This window comes from Coregonus lavaretus, assembly GCF_964263955.1.
Source record: "Coregonus lavaretus genome assembly, contig: HAP1_SCAFFOLD_521, whole genome shotgun sequence".
Lineage (NCBI taxonomy): Eukaryota > Metazoa > Chordata > Actinopteri > Salmoniformes > Salmonidae > Coregonus > Coregonus lavaretus.
This window is the reverse complement of record NW_028157268.1, coordinates 170,315-183,065: the sequence shown is the minus strand read 5'-3', so window position 1 is coordinate 183,065 and position 12,751 is coordinate 170,315. Positions and strand designations below refer to the sequence as shown.

General features: G+C 44.9%; 1 protein-coding gene across 1 annotated transcript; it reads right to left on the bottom strand.

Moving 5' to 3' along the window:
• Positions 1 to 5,443: 5,443 nt before the first annotated feature.
• On the bottom strand, positions 5,444 to 8,489 carry LOC311125596 (interferon regulatory factor 2-binding protein 2-A-like). The gene is made up of 2 exons (XM_084199621.1): positions 7,362 to 8,489; positions 5,444 to 6,756 (listed from the first exon to the last, which is right to left on the bottom strand). Exons 1-2 carry the CDS (start codon positions 8,200 to 8,202, stop codon positions 6,026 to 6,028), a joined length of 1,572 nt encoding a protein of 523 aa, XP_084055747.1. The 5' UTR covers positions 8,203 to 8,489; the 3' UTR covers positions 5,444 to 6,025.
• Positions 8,490 to 12,751: the final 4,262 nt, after the last annotated feature.

Below are 12,751 nucleotides of genomic sequence, written 5' to 3'. Positions count from 1 at the left end.
TGCAGGAAAGGAAAGTATCCTCCAGCTACCAGAACTTTCCAGAACTTTCTCTTTCCAGTCAGAACACTCCTATAAGACAACAAGGTACTGGATGATAGCGGCGGAGGGGATGGCTGATGTTTTATGGACTCTTAACAAACCGTGCTATTTTGTGTGTTTTTTCGCTTCTGGATATCAGGACAGCGATTACTCACCTTGAACTGGACAAATAATTTTTCTTTATTGAGTCGGACGAGAGGGATTTGCTCCAGACACCCGACAGGGCCCTCATCCCCGTCATTCGCAGTATAAAGAAAATGAGATATCGCGGAAGGAGATCGGGGTGCCTGGTAAGGAGCCGGCGACGAGTGGCTAATCTGCCTTTGCCATCGATACTATTGGCCAACTTACAATCGCTTGATAATAAAGTGGACGAACTACAGGCACGAATATCCTACCAACGGGACATTAAAAACTGTAATATCTTATGTTTCACCAAGTCGTGGCTGAACGATGACATGAATAACATACAGCTGGCGGGTTATACACTGTATCGGCAGGATAGAACGGCAGCCTCTGGTAAGACAAGGGGTGGCGGTCTATGTATATTTGTAAACAACAGCTGGTGCATAATACCTAAGGAAGTCTCGAGGTTTTGCTCACCTGAGGTAGAGTATATCATGATAAGCTGTAGACCACACTATTTACCAAGAGAGTATCTACATTCTTCGACGCTGTCTATTTACCACCACAAACTGATCCTGGCACTAAAACCGCACTCAATGAACTGTATACGGCCATAAGCAAACAGGAAAACGCTCATCCAGAGGCGGCGCTCCTAGTGGCCGGGGACTTTAATGCAGGGAAACTTAAATCTGTTTTACCTCATTTCTACCAGCATGTTAAATGTGCAACCAGAGGGGGAAAAAACTCTAGACCACCTTTACTCCACACACAGAGACGCGTACAAAGCTCTTCCTCGCCCTCCATTTGGCAAATCTGACCATAATTCTATCCTCCTGATTCCTGCTTACAAGCAAAAACTAAAGCAGGAAGCACCAGTGACTCGGTCAATAAAAAAGTGGTCAGATGAAGCAGATGCTAAGCTACAGGACTGTTTTGCTAGCACAGACTGGAATTTGTTCCGGGATTCTTCCGATGGCATTGAGGAGTACACCACATCAGCCACTGGCTTCATCAATAAGTGCATCGATGACGTCGTCCCCACAGTGACCGTACGTACCCCAACCAGAAGCCATGGATTACAGGAAACATCCGCACTGAGCTAAAGGGTAGAGCTGCCGCTTTCAAGGAGCGGAACTCTAACCCGGAAGCTTATAAGAAATCCCGCTATGCCCTCAGACGAACCATCAAACAGGCAAAGAGTCAATACAGGACTAAGATTGAATCCTACTACACCGGCTCCGACGCTTGTCGGATGTGGCAGGGCTTGCAAACTATTACAGACTACAAAGGGAAACACAGCCACGAGCTGCCCAGTGACACGAGCCTACCAGATGAGCTAAATTACTTCTATGCTCGCTTCGAGGCAAGTAATGCTGAAACATGCATGAAAGCATCAGCTGTTCCGGAAGACTGTGTGATCACGCTCTCCGTAGCCAATGTGAGTAAGACCTTTAAACTGGTCAACATTCACAAGGCCGCGGGGCCAGATGGATTACCAGGATGTGTACTCCGAGCATGCGCTGACCAACTGGCCAGTGTCTTCACAGACATTTTCAACCTCTCCCTGTCTGAGTCTGTAATACCAACATGTTACAAGCAGACCACCATAGTCCCTGTGCACAAGAACACTAAGGTAACCTGCCTAAATGACTACCGACCTGTAGCACTCACATCGGTAGCCATGAAGTGCTTTGAAAGGCTGGTCATGGCTCACATCAACACCATTATCCCAGAAACCCTAGACCCACTCCAATTTGCATACCGCCCCAACAGATCCACAGATAACGCAATCGCTATTGCGCGCCACACTGCCCTTTCACACCTGGACAAAAGGAACACCTATTTGAGAATGCTATTCATTGACTACAGCTCAGCGTTCAACACCATAGTGCCCTCAAAGCCTATCACTAAGCTAAGGACCCTGGGACTAAACACCTCCCTCTGCAACTGGATCCTGGACTTCCTGACGGGCCGCCCCCAGGTGGTAAAGGTAGGTAACAACACATCCTCCACACTGATCCTCAACACGGGGGCCCCTCAGGGGTGTGTGCTCAGTCCCCTCCTGTACTCCCTGTTCACTCATGACTGCATGGCCAGGCACGACTCCAACACCAAGTTTGCCGATGACACAACAGTGGTAGGCCTGATCACCGACAATGACGAGACAGCCTAAAGGGAGGAGGTCAGAGACCTGTCCGTGTGGTGCCAGGACAATAACCTCTCCCTCAACGTGACCAAGACAAAGGAGATGATTGTGGACTACAGGAAAAAGAAGAGGACCGAGCACGCCCCCATTCTCATTGACGGGGCTGTTGTGGAGCAGGTTGAGAGCTTCAAGTTCCTTGGTGTCCACATCACCAACAAACTACAGACAGAGAGAGAGGGGGAGACGGAGAGTTTAAGAGAGAAAGCTTCAGAGAGCGTGATAGAGAGCTTCAGAGAGAGAGAGAGAGAGAGTTAAAGAGAGAGAGCGTTTAAGAGAAAGAGGGAGAGAGTGTTTAAGAGATAGAGAGAGAGAGAGAAGAGAGAGAGAGAGAGAGAGAGAGAGAGAGAGAGAGAGAGAGAGAGAGAGAGAGAGAGAGAGAGAGAGAGAGAGAGAGAGAGAGAGAGAGAGAGAGAGAGAGAGTTAAAGAGAGAGACAGAGAGAGAGAGAGAGTTAAAGAGAGAGAGTTTAGGAGAAAGAGGGAGAGAGTGTTTAAGAGATAGAGAAAGAGAGAAAGAGAGAGAGAGAGAGAGAGAGAGAGAGAGAGAGAGAGAGAGAGAGAGAGAGAGAGAGAGAGAGTACTTTAACTATTCGCACATCGTTACAACACTGTGTATAGACATAATATGACATTTGAAATGTCTCTTCCTTTGTGTGTAATGTTTACTGTTCAATTCTGATTCTTTATTTAACTTTTGTTCATTACCTATTTGACTTGCAAAAGCCCTTTGAATTGAGAGTAAAAGAGAGGGCGGGAGAGAGACAGAGAAGTTTCAGAGAGAGCAATAGAGAGCTTCAGAAAGATAGAGAGAGAGTTTAAACATTAAACTTTCAGTAAATTCCACTGGCAAAGATCCCAGAGGGTGGAGGGTGGACTATCATTCCATTCTACAGGGGGATCGGTATTTAGAGGTAAACAAGGGCTGTAAAGAGGTAAATATTTGGCTGTGGTTTCCATCCAATTGGCGACAGATTTTAATGCGAATATTCTAAAATCCGCATAAAGAAAATATGCGCATTTTCTCACCAGTGGTGTGTTTCCACCAAACGGACTTGTTGTGGATAAATATCAGCGCGTGATGAAATAGTGCACACAAAATGTACGTTTTCACTTAAGTTCAGACGAAGTAGTAAAATAAAATAACATAAAAATCTAAAGTTCAATGTGTTTCTATCACATTTTCTACCGATAAAAAACAACAACTGTTGCATTAAATAGCAAATGTGCCTACTCTGATCTTGGCACGTACGTGCGCTCTAGCCAATACAGGGTACGCTGTGCGGTTTGACATGATGAGATAATTATGGATAAGAGCGAGAATATATTTATTTGTCAAACGGCAGTATCATCACGTCACCAGAATCAGACCCTCGATCCAACCAGCATTTATCTGTCGGCATTTATCAAATTGTACCGAAACTTCCTGTTTCCATCACAGGCGTCGTGATTCATTTTATATATATATATACCATGTGACTTTACTTGCATAAGCCAGGATGGAAATGTGGTTACTGTAATGTGTGTTTTCTCTCTATTTGAGATTAGGGATTTCTGTGGTAAAGTAATTTCCTAGAATACACTATGAACCAACAAGGACATCAATGATTACAGGGTTCAAAGGTCTCCATTAGTTTACCAACAGAATCCTGCTGTAGGGCAGAATGACGCTGAGCCAACAGAGAACACGTCATTCATTAGCAAACATATCTATTTTTTTTTACTATGCTGCTGAGAAAGTGAAGAGGAGATAGATGGTAATATGTTCCTTAACTAACGTGACCAAGATTGTGTTGAGCAGGTTTTGATGTTAGTTAGAGTTAGCGCCGAGACTAAAATGGCTTTAAAATAAGAATGGGTTAAGAGAGGAGTTTGTCAGAAAACACAAACAAATCTATTGTAGCCCTGTGTCTTCACACGATGTGACAGTAACATTTGAAATGTTGCCCATACACTGGTAACACACGGGAAATAGCCTCATCGTGATAAACAAGTTAGAATGTAAGCGACTTATAAAATGTGAATAAAGTTACATTTGTGGGGGGGATAAATAGTTTTAGCGAATTCAGTCGTTTTTCTGATAGACTTTATATTATGAACAATGTGTTCAACTATTCTGTCAAAACAGTTGTTTTGTTTTTCTAAACCAAATGTAAATAACTGGTTTAAAGTGCAGTGCAATATTCTGATTTAAGGCCTATCTCTGTTCAAAAAAATCTGTTTCATTGAGTCATTCAGGCCCTATTTTATCGCATTGGTCAAGTCCCTCACATGGGGTCAAACGGCTATACTGTTAAAGCAGACACACACACACACACACACACACACACACACACACACACACACTCACACACACACACACACACTGGGTACACTGTTCTAGCAGTGGTAACATAATACCCGTATGGCCTGATTTGTAGTCAGCGACTCCACCCCCTTCTCTCTGACTGACTGACTGACTTAACAACTTGCGTGCTTCCTCCGTATACTGTACATGCCTGCATCCCAAATGGCACCCTATTCCCTATATAGTGCACTACTTTTGACCAGGGCCCATTGGTAGTGCACTACAGGAAATAGGGACCCATTCGGGACACACATCATACCATGTGCTGCTGATTGCTGAACTACCAAAACATCAGATCAGACCACAAGATAGGCGCCAAAACTGGGACATGTGGCAGTATTGTAGACGGAAAGACACATGGCCTGGGTTATTATCAAGCATGTGTTCCACGAAAGAAGGTCATTGCTCAAGGCATATTAGGAGAAAAAAAACTGCATTATCAACAAATACCATCTGAAAGGTAGTTGGAGCAGGATGTCAGAGAGAGGTTGTCTACTTTATTATCTGAAAGTAGACTGAGCAAGTTTGTCCTTGTGCAGAATACAGAAACTCTAGCTTGGCAGCAGTGTGCGCAGACTGACATACCAGATCAGTGTGTCATTCCAGCCTTCACTCCTATGCAAATTGCTGGAACAACCACTTTATATAACCCCAACATTCTATTTATCCACTTCACAAAAGTGGTTTCTTAACATTTATCATTTAAAGAAAAGCAACCTCAGACACTTAGTTCTTCATACAAGATCACAAATTGTATTTGGCAATAATTTTTTTAAACAAGTGCATACACATTACAGCTAAAAAAAATCATTTCAGTTGGTTGCTAAGTGCTTATAGAGAGAGGCTAGTCATCATCAGTCACATTCTACGTTTTGAAAAGGAAATGCTATCAGACAGGGCATGTCCCAAATGGCACCCTATGCCCTACATAGTGCACTACTTTTGACCAGAGCCCTCTGGGTTTCCCTACGGGCCCTGGTTAAAAGTAGTGCACTGCATAGGGAATAGGGTGCCATTTGAGACGTACACCTAGAAGTACATCAACAAAGAGGGACCAAGAGAGTCCAATTTTATTATGATTACATACCTTTATCTTCAAAAATATAGAAACACAATGTATTCAAAAAAAATCTAAAAATTATACAGCCATGTTTTACTGAAGTATACAGTAGTCCACTCAGTTTGGGTCCAATATCTACATAGTCCATTAGTTTGCTTGGATGGTATGTAGTATTTTTATATTTATATAGTTGTATTTTGACTTTTTTCCCCAACAATCCCTTCCCCCCCAAAAAAATGTTGAAAATGGAAATCAAGGATCCCTTTCCTTTTTTACTTTCACGTCAAGGATGGTAGCGATTTCTCCTTGCATGAAAGCCCACGGTACGTTAGAGCCCACCAACGGGCACTTCTCCCCGCTGGGACAGTACACCTCCCCGGTGGCCCCTTGCTGTTTGATGCTCTCCCGGGAGCACGGGAAGCAGAACTTGTGCGAGGGCACCGAAGGACACTGAACGAAGTGTGTGTCCTCTAACCTCTCGCGACACAGCGTGCAGCAGAGAGGTGTGCTCCCGGGTACCGACGAGTCCGGAATGCTTTGGAGTCCGTGCCCTTGGTCCGCGCCACCACCAGTAGCTTCCCTCCCCTGCGCGAGCCGCCGGTTCTGGTTGACGGAGGAGGGCGAGAGCGGGCTGCTGCTGTTGCGGCGCGTGGTGGAGTGGACCTGGTTACCGTCTTTGGGTGAGCTGTTCCCGCCACCACCGGCGTTGTCTGCCGCTAGGATCAGCGCCGCCATGGGAGACTGTCCGTTCTGCCCAGCTTCCGGTGGGGTGGTGCGTGAGTGGGGGGATATGGTATTGGGGGGGACGGAGGAGAAGTTTGGTGGCGGTCCCGGGGCCATTTTATGTACGTCACCGTCAGATGGTGGACCTGGTAACCACCGCTGCCTGTCCTCTCCGTTATGCTTGGAGGCGGTTCCCTCTCTCTCTCCCTCCGGTTCTGGCGATGCTTTCCTCTTCATATTCCGCGGGTGTTTTCCCCTGTCTGGAGGAAGGAAAGGGTTAATTAAACATGAAGAAGGCTGAGTTAGAGAGACACAACAGATGATTCATAATTCACTGAGAATAAAGAAGCATGTGCTTCCCTTCTTGCACGACACAAAATAATACAAACAACAACATTATCTTATTGCGTAGTAAGCATACATTTTTTATGTTTTTTTTATTTATCTATTCACCTTTATTTAACAGGGGGAACCTAGTTAAATAAAACACATAAAATATACACATAAACAAAAAAGGCAGTCATATGCATATTATTACGCATGACTTGTGGCTGTGTTTGTGTCATTAGAAAAAAAAATGCAAATCTGATCAATCTATTTAATTTGAATGGTATGCCTAAGGGTTGAAATGTGAGAAACTTTCCATTGGCTTAAGCATATTAGGCTACGCATGACTCATGTGTTTGTGTCATGAGAAAATGCTAAATGTATTTTAATTGAAGTGTAATTAGTATGTAGCAAAGGTTCATTAACATGCAGAATAATATCTTGGCTGTATGCAGGCCAGGTTACTGTACTGCTCCATTCAGATGGAGAAAAAAAAACAACCCCATCTATCCAGCCAGCCCAGCCAGTCGGTACCAACCTGATTTAGAAGCAGCGGCGTTCTGTTGTTGCTCATAGCCCATCACCCTCTGATGCATGGCGGCAGGATCTTTCTTGAACCGGTTGTCGAAGGTATGGAGAGCCATCAAGTCCCTGACCGTTTTCCCCTTGTTCAGCCAGTCATCCGTCCGTTGTTTGTGGTTCTCTATCTCCGGTGTCAGGCTGTCCGGTCTGTGCTTATCCTTCTCGTGCTGCTCTATGCTGGAGAACGAGGCTGGCCGCTTACCGCCGTGCCCGTTGGGGCTACCGGCCATCAAACCAGACCCCGGGTGCCCCATCGGCCCCACAGGTCGGCCGTTAACGGTGTGCAAGGAGGACATGTTCCCGTTCACCAAAGGCACTAGATTAGAAGGAACCGTGTTATTCCTGCGCGGGTTTGGGCTCTGCCGGTTGAGCTCGGGTGGATCGTCCGGTTTAGGAAATCCATTAGGTACAGGAATTCCGTTTGCCTGTCTCCCAGACTGGTACTCTGGCCCCAGCCGCGGAGGACGGTCCGAGGTGGAGAGGGGGTAGCGGTCAAGGGGCTGAGGTGGCCTGGATCCCGGGTCTCCTCCCAACCCGTGGTGATTAGCATGGATTTCTTTCCCAGAGAGCTGCTGCTGTTTACTGGGCCCTGGAGATCTACCCTCCTGTAAACCGTGAGCCCGCTTCAGCTGCCGGGCTGTCTCAATCACAAACTCGATCCGGTCCGCTCCTTCGTAGTTGACACATCCCCTGCAGATGGACTCGGTAAAATCCCAGATCATTGCCCAGGGCATGCGGGGCAGGTCACATAAATAACACGACTGCCTTCTTGAAGCAGCTACCGTCGCGGACGACATAGCTTCCCTTTCAAAAAACGGACCTTATATCTCTCTCTAACCCAGGTCTCTGTGTGTGGATATCTCCTAGTCCTTTTTAGAAATCAGACACAGTTAGGTCCTTACGTTTCTCAAAAAAGAAAAATACGTCCTCGACTCCTCTCCGTCTGTCTCCTGACTATGGCAACAAACAATGAAGTTACAAACAGAACTTCATGACAGCAGATATAATGTGTTTTTTCCAGGCTACTACGACCTGACGCGTTCTCTATCTGTCGGTCTCACTGCCTGCAGCCTCCGCTCAGCCCAGTCCCGATGTAGAGCAGTGACGTCACCGCCTCTGCGCTTCCAGCTTCAACATTCTAGTTACTTCATTCTTCGACGGCGGCCCCCCCCCCCCCCTCCTCAGGCGCATGCTCAGTCACGCCAGTCTCCGTCGCCCCATTTTTTTTTTTTTTAATTCAATCACTTCTTGAACCTTTGCCAAGAAGGTTACAACCAACCAGCCAACACCACATCGGGGTGGGGAGAGACGAGAACCGTGTTATTGTTGCCTTCTGCTGCAAGTTGAAACGGAAAAGATATCCACGAATAAACATCCTCTTTGTAAAGGACATTCGACTCGAAATATGTTGGATATTGTGGCAGAGAGGACAGTGTGGCTGGAAGAGAACCATACTGCACTCTGTTGGGGTTTTATTACAACACAACATTTTCTTGACCATCAACATGATTTGGATGATAAATATAATGGAAAAGGCTAGTATTGGAATGTTGGAAATATTCGAAGGTGCATTTTTCACAATAAATGTTTTTTTGGGGGGGTTTTATGCGTTTGCAATGTCGTATTGGAAATCATCTTTCCCTGGTTACAGCAACTACAGCCAAACCCTTTCGATGCGTAAAATATTCCCTAAATCCCGATTTTAGGCACAATCATTTAGTAGCTGCAACAAATGAACACGTCCACATTCCATCCCGTAGGCGGTCCGCGTCATACCAAACCCAGTCAAACCGTAGCCCGTCGTTACTGCAGCCTAATTCGACGAATGAATATTCATGCGAATGTAAAATATGAAAGGGTTTTATTTTCGTCAGCTTCCAGTGTGCAAATTCGTATTCTAACCGCTGATCTTCGTCTAGGTTCCAGGAAGCGCTATAGATATGGGGATTTCCAGACGTGTGGAATGGGAGCATAACCGGATATCCAGTAGGTTATATGAGGCACTGCAACACCACATCATTCTAATACATTTTGACGTTAGCTATTGGTAAGTGGGTGGGTAGGCTATGAAAATAAATGATGAATGATTCAAGAATCAACAATGATTGAAGAATCAACTACACCAGTCAGTCAATAAACAAAATATGACATATAATAATTAGCCTATTCGAATATGTCTGAAAAGCTTATCTTATCACTGAATTCACCCGTGCGTAAAAGACAGAACACGTGCATAAAAGGCCCTTAAAAGGGCAAGAAAGTTTCATGAATTCTAATGTAGAATTCCAGTGTGTTCCAGCAGTTAAAGGAGTGGGTGGGTGACTGGAGGGAGGGACAAAACGAAAGTATTTGTTTTGTCATTCCACCCAAGGCAGGGCCGAATTCATTTCAACAGATGCTTAGCTGTAGGGTGAGGCAATAATGCAACTGACTGAAGCCTAACTGCTGCCAACACAAGTGTGTATGTTTGTGTTTGTGTGTGTAGACACAAAGCCTGATATATTTGTGCAAGCCTGCCGCCGTGACGTTCCAAAGAGGAAGTAAGATGTTTAGTCACGTACCGACCTGTCAACCATCCGTCTCCTAACTCGGCACCTACCCGCCATCCATCCGCCTTGCACCCCGCCTCGCCTCGCCCCGCCCCAAACCGCCAACCATCCACTTTGCGCCCAACCTCTACCCTACCCGCCATCCATCCGCCTCGCCCCGCCCCAAACCGCCAACCATCCACATTGCGCCCAACCTCTACCCTACCCGCCATCCATCCGCCTCGCCCCGCCCCAAACCGCCAACCATCCACTTTGCGCCCAACCTCTACCCTACCCGCCATCCATCCGCCTCGCCCCGCCCCAAACCGCCAACCATCCACTTTGCGCCCAACCTCTGTCCTACCCACCAACCATCAGCCCCGCGCCCGGCCTCGTCTCACCCATCCATGGAACCCTGGTTCCCAGCCAGCCTGCTGTGGACATTGCTGGTCTGTAGAGGACATTGTGATACTCTGCAGAGGACATTATGATGGTCTGTAGAGGACATTATGATACTCTCTAGAGAACATTATGATGGTCTGTAGAGGACATTATGATACTCTGCAGAGGACATTATGATGGTCTGTAGAGAACATTGATGGTCTGTAGAGGACATTATGATACTCTGTAGAGGACATTATGATGGTCTGTAGAGGACATTATGATGGTCTGTAGAGGACATTATGATACTCTGCAGAGGACATTATGATGGTCTGTAGAGGACATTGATGGTCTGTAGAGGACATTATGATACTCTGTAGAGGACATTATGATGGTCTGTAGAGGACATTATGATACTCTGTAGAGGACATTATGATGGTCTGTAGAGGACATTATGATGGTCTGTAGAAGACATTATGATGGGCTGTAGAGGACATTATGATGGTCTCTAGAGGACATTATGATACTCTGTAGAGGACATTATGATACTCTGTAGAGGACATTATGATACTCTGTAGAGGACATTATGATGGTCTGTAGAGGACATTATGATGATCTGTAGAGGACATTATGATACTCTCTAGAGGACATTATGATACTCTGTAGAGGACATTATGATGGTCTGTAGAGGACATTATGATGTTCTGTAGAGGACATTATGATGGTCTGTAGAGGACATTATGATGGTCTGTAGAGGACATTATGATGGTCTGTAGAGGACATTATGATGGTCTGTAGAGGACATATTGATGGTCTGTAGAGGACATTATGATGGTCTGTAGAGGACATATTGATGGTCTGTAGAGGACATTATGATGGTCTGTAGAGGACATTATGATGGTCTATAGAGGACATTATGATGGTCTGTAGAGGACATTATGATACTTTGTAGAGGACATCATGATACTCTGTAGAGGACATTATGATGGTCTGTAGAGGACATTATGATGGTCTGTAGAGGACTTTATGATGGTCTGTAGGGGACATTATGATACTCTGTAGAGGACATTATGATGGTCTGTAGAGGACATTATGATGGTCTGTAGAGGACATTATGATGGTCTGTAGAGGACATTATGAAGGTCTGTAGAGGACATTATGATACTCTGTAGAGGACATTATGATGGTCTGTAGAGGACATTATGATGGTCTGTAGAGGACATTATGATGGTCTGTAGAGGACATTATGAAGGTCTGTAGAGGACATTATGATACTCTGTAGAGGACATTATGATACTCTGTAGAGGACATTATGATACTCTGTAGAGGACATTGTGATGGTCTGTAGAGGACATTATGATGGTCTGTAGAGGACATTATGATACTCTCTAGAGGACATTATGATGGTCTCTAGAGGACATTATGATGGTCTGTAGAGGACATTATGATGGTCTCTAGAGGACATTATGATACTCTGTAGAGGACATTATGATGGTCTGTAGAGGACATTATGATGGTCTGTAGAGGACATTATGATACTCTGTAGAGGACATTATGATGGTCTGTAGAGGACATTATGATGGTCTGTAGAGGACATTATGATACTCTGTAGAGGACATGATGATACTCTGTAGAGGACATTATGATGGTCTATAGAGGACTTTATGATGGTCTGTAGGGGACATTATGATACTCTGTAGAGGACATTATGATACTCTGTAGAGGACATTATGATACTCTGTAGAGGACATTATGATACTCTGTAGAGGACATTATGATGGTCTGTAGAGGACATTATGATGGTCTGTAGAGGACATTATGATACTCTCTAGAGGACATTATGATGGTCTCTAGAGGACATTATGATGGTCTGTAGAGGACATTATGATGTTCTCTAGAGGACATTATGATACTCTGTAGAGGACATTATGATGGTCTGTAGAGGACATTATGATACTCTGTAGAGGACATTATGATACTCTGTAGAGGACTTTATGATGTTCTGTAGAGGACATTATGATGTTCTGTAGAGGACATTATGATGGTCTGTAGAGGACATTATGATGTTCTGTAGAGGACATTATGATGGTCTCTAGAGGACATTATGATGTTCTGTAGAGGACATTATGATGGTCTGTAGAGGACATTATGATACTCTGCAGAGGACATTATGATACTCTGTAGAGGACATTATGATACTCTGTAGAGGACATTATGATGGTCTGTAGAGGACATTATGATGGTCTGTAGAGGACATTATGATGTTCTGTAGAGGACATTATGATGGTCTCTAGAGGACATTATGATGTTCTGTAGAGGACATTATGATGGTCTGTAGAGGACATTATGATACTCTGTAGAGGACTTTATGATGTTCTGTAGAGGACATTATGATGTTCTGTAGAGGACATTATGATGGTCTGTAGAGGACATTATG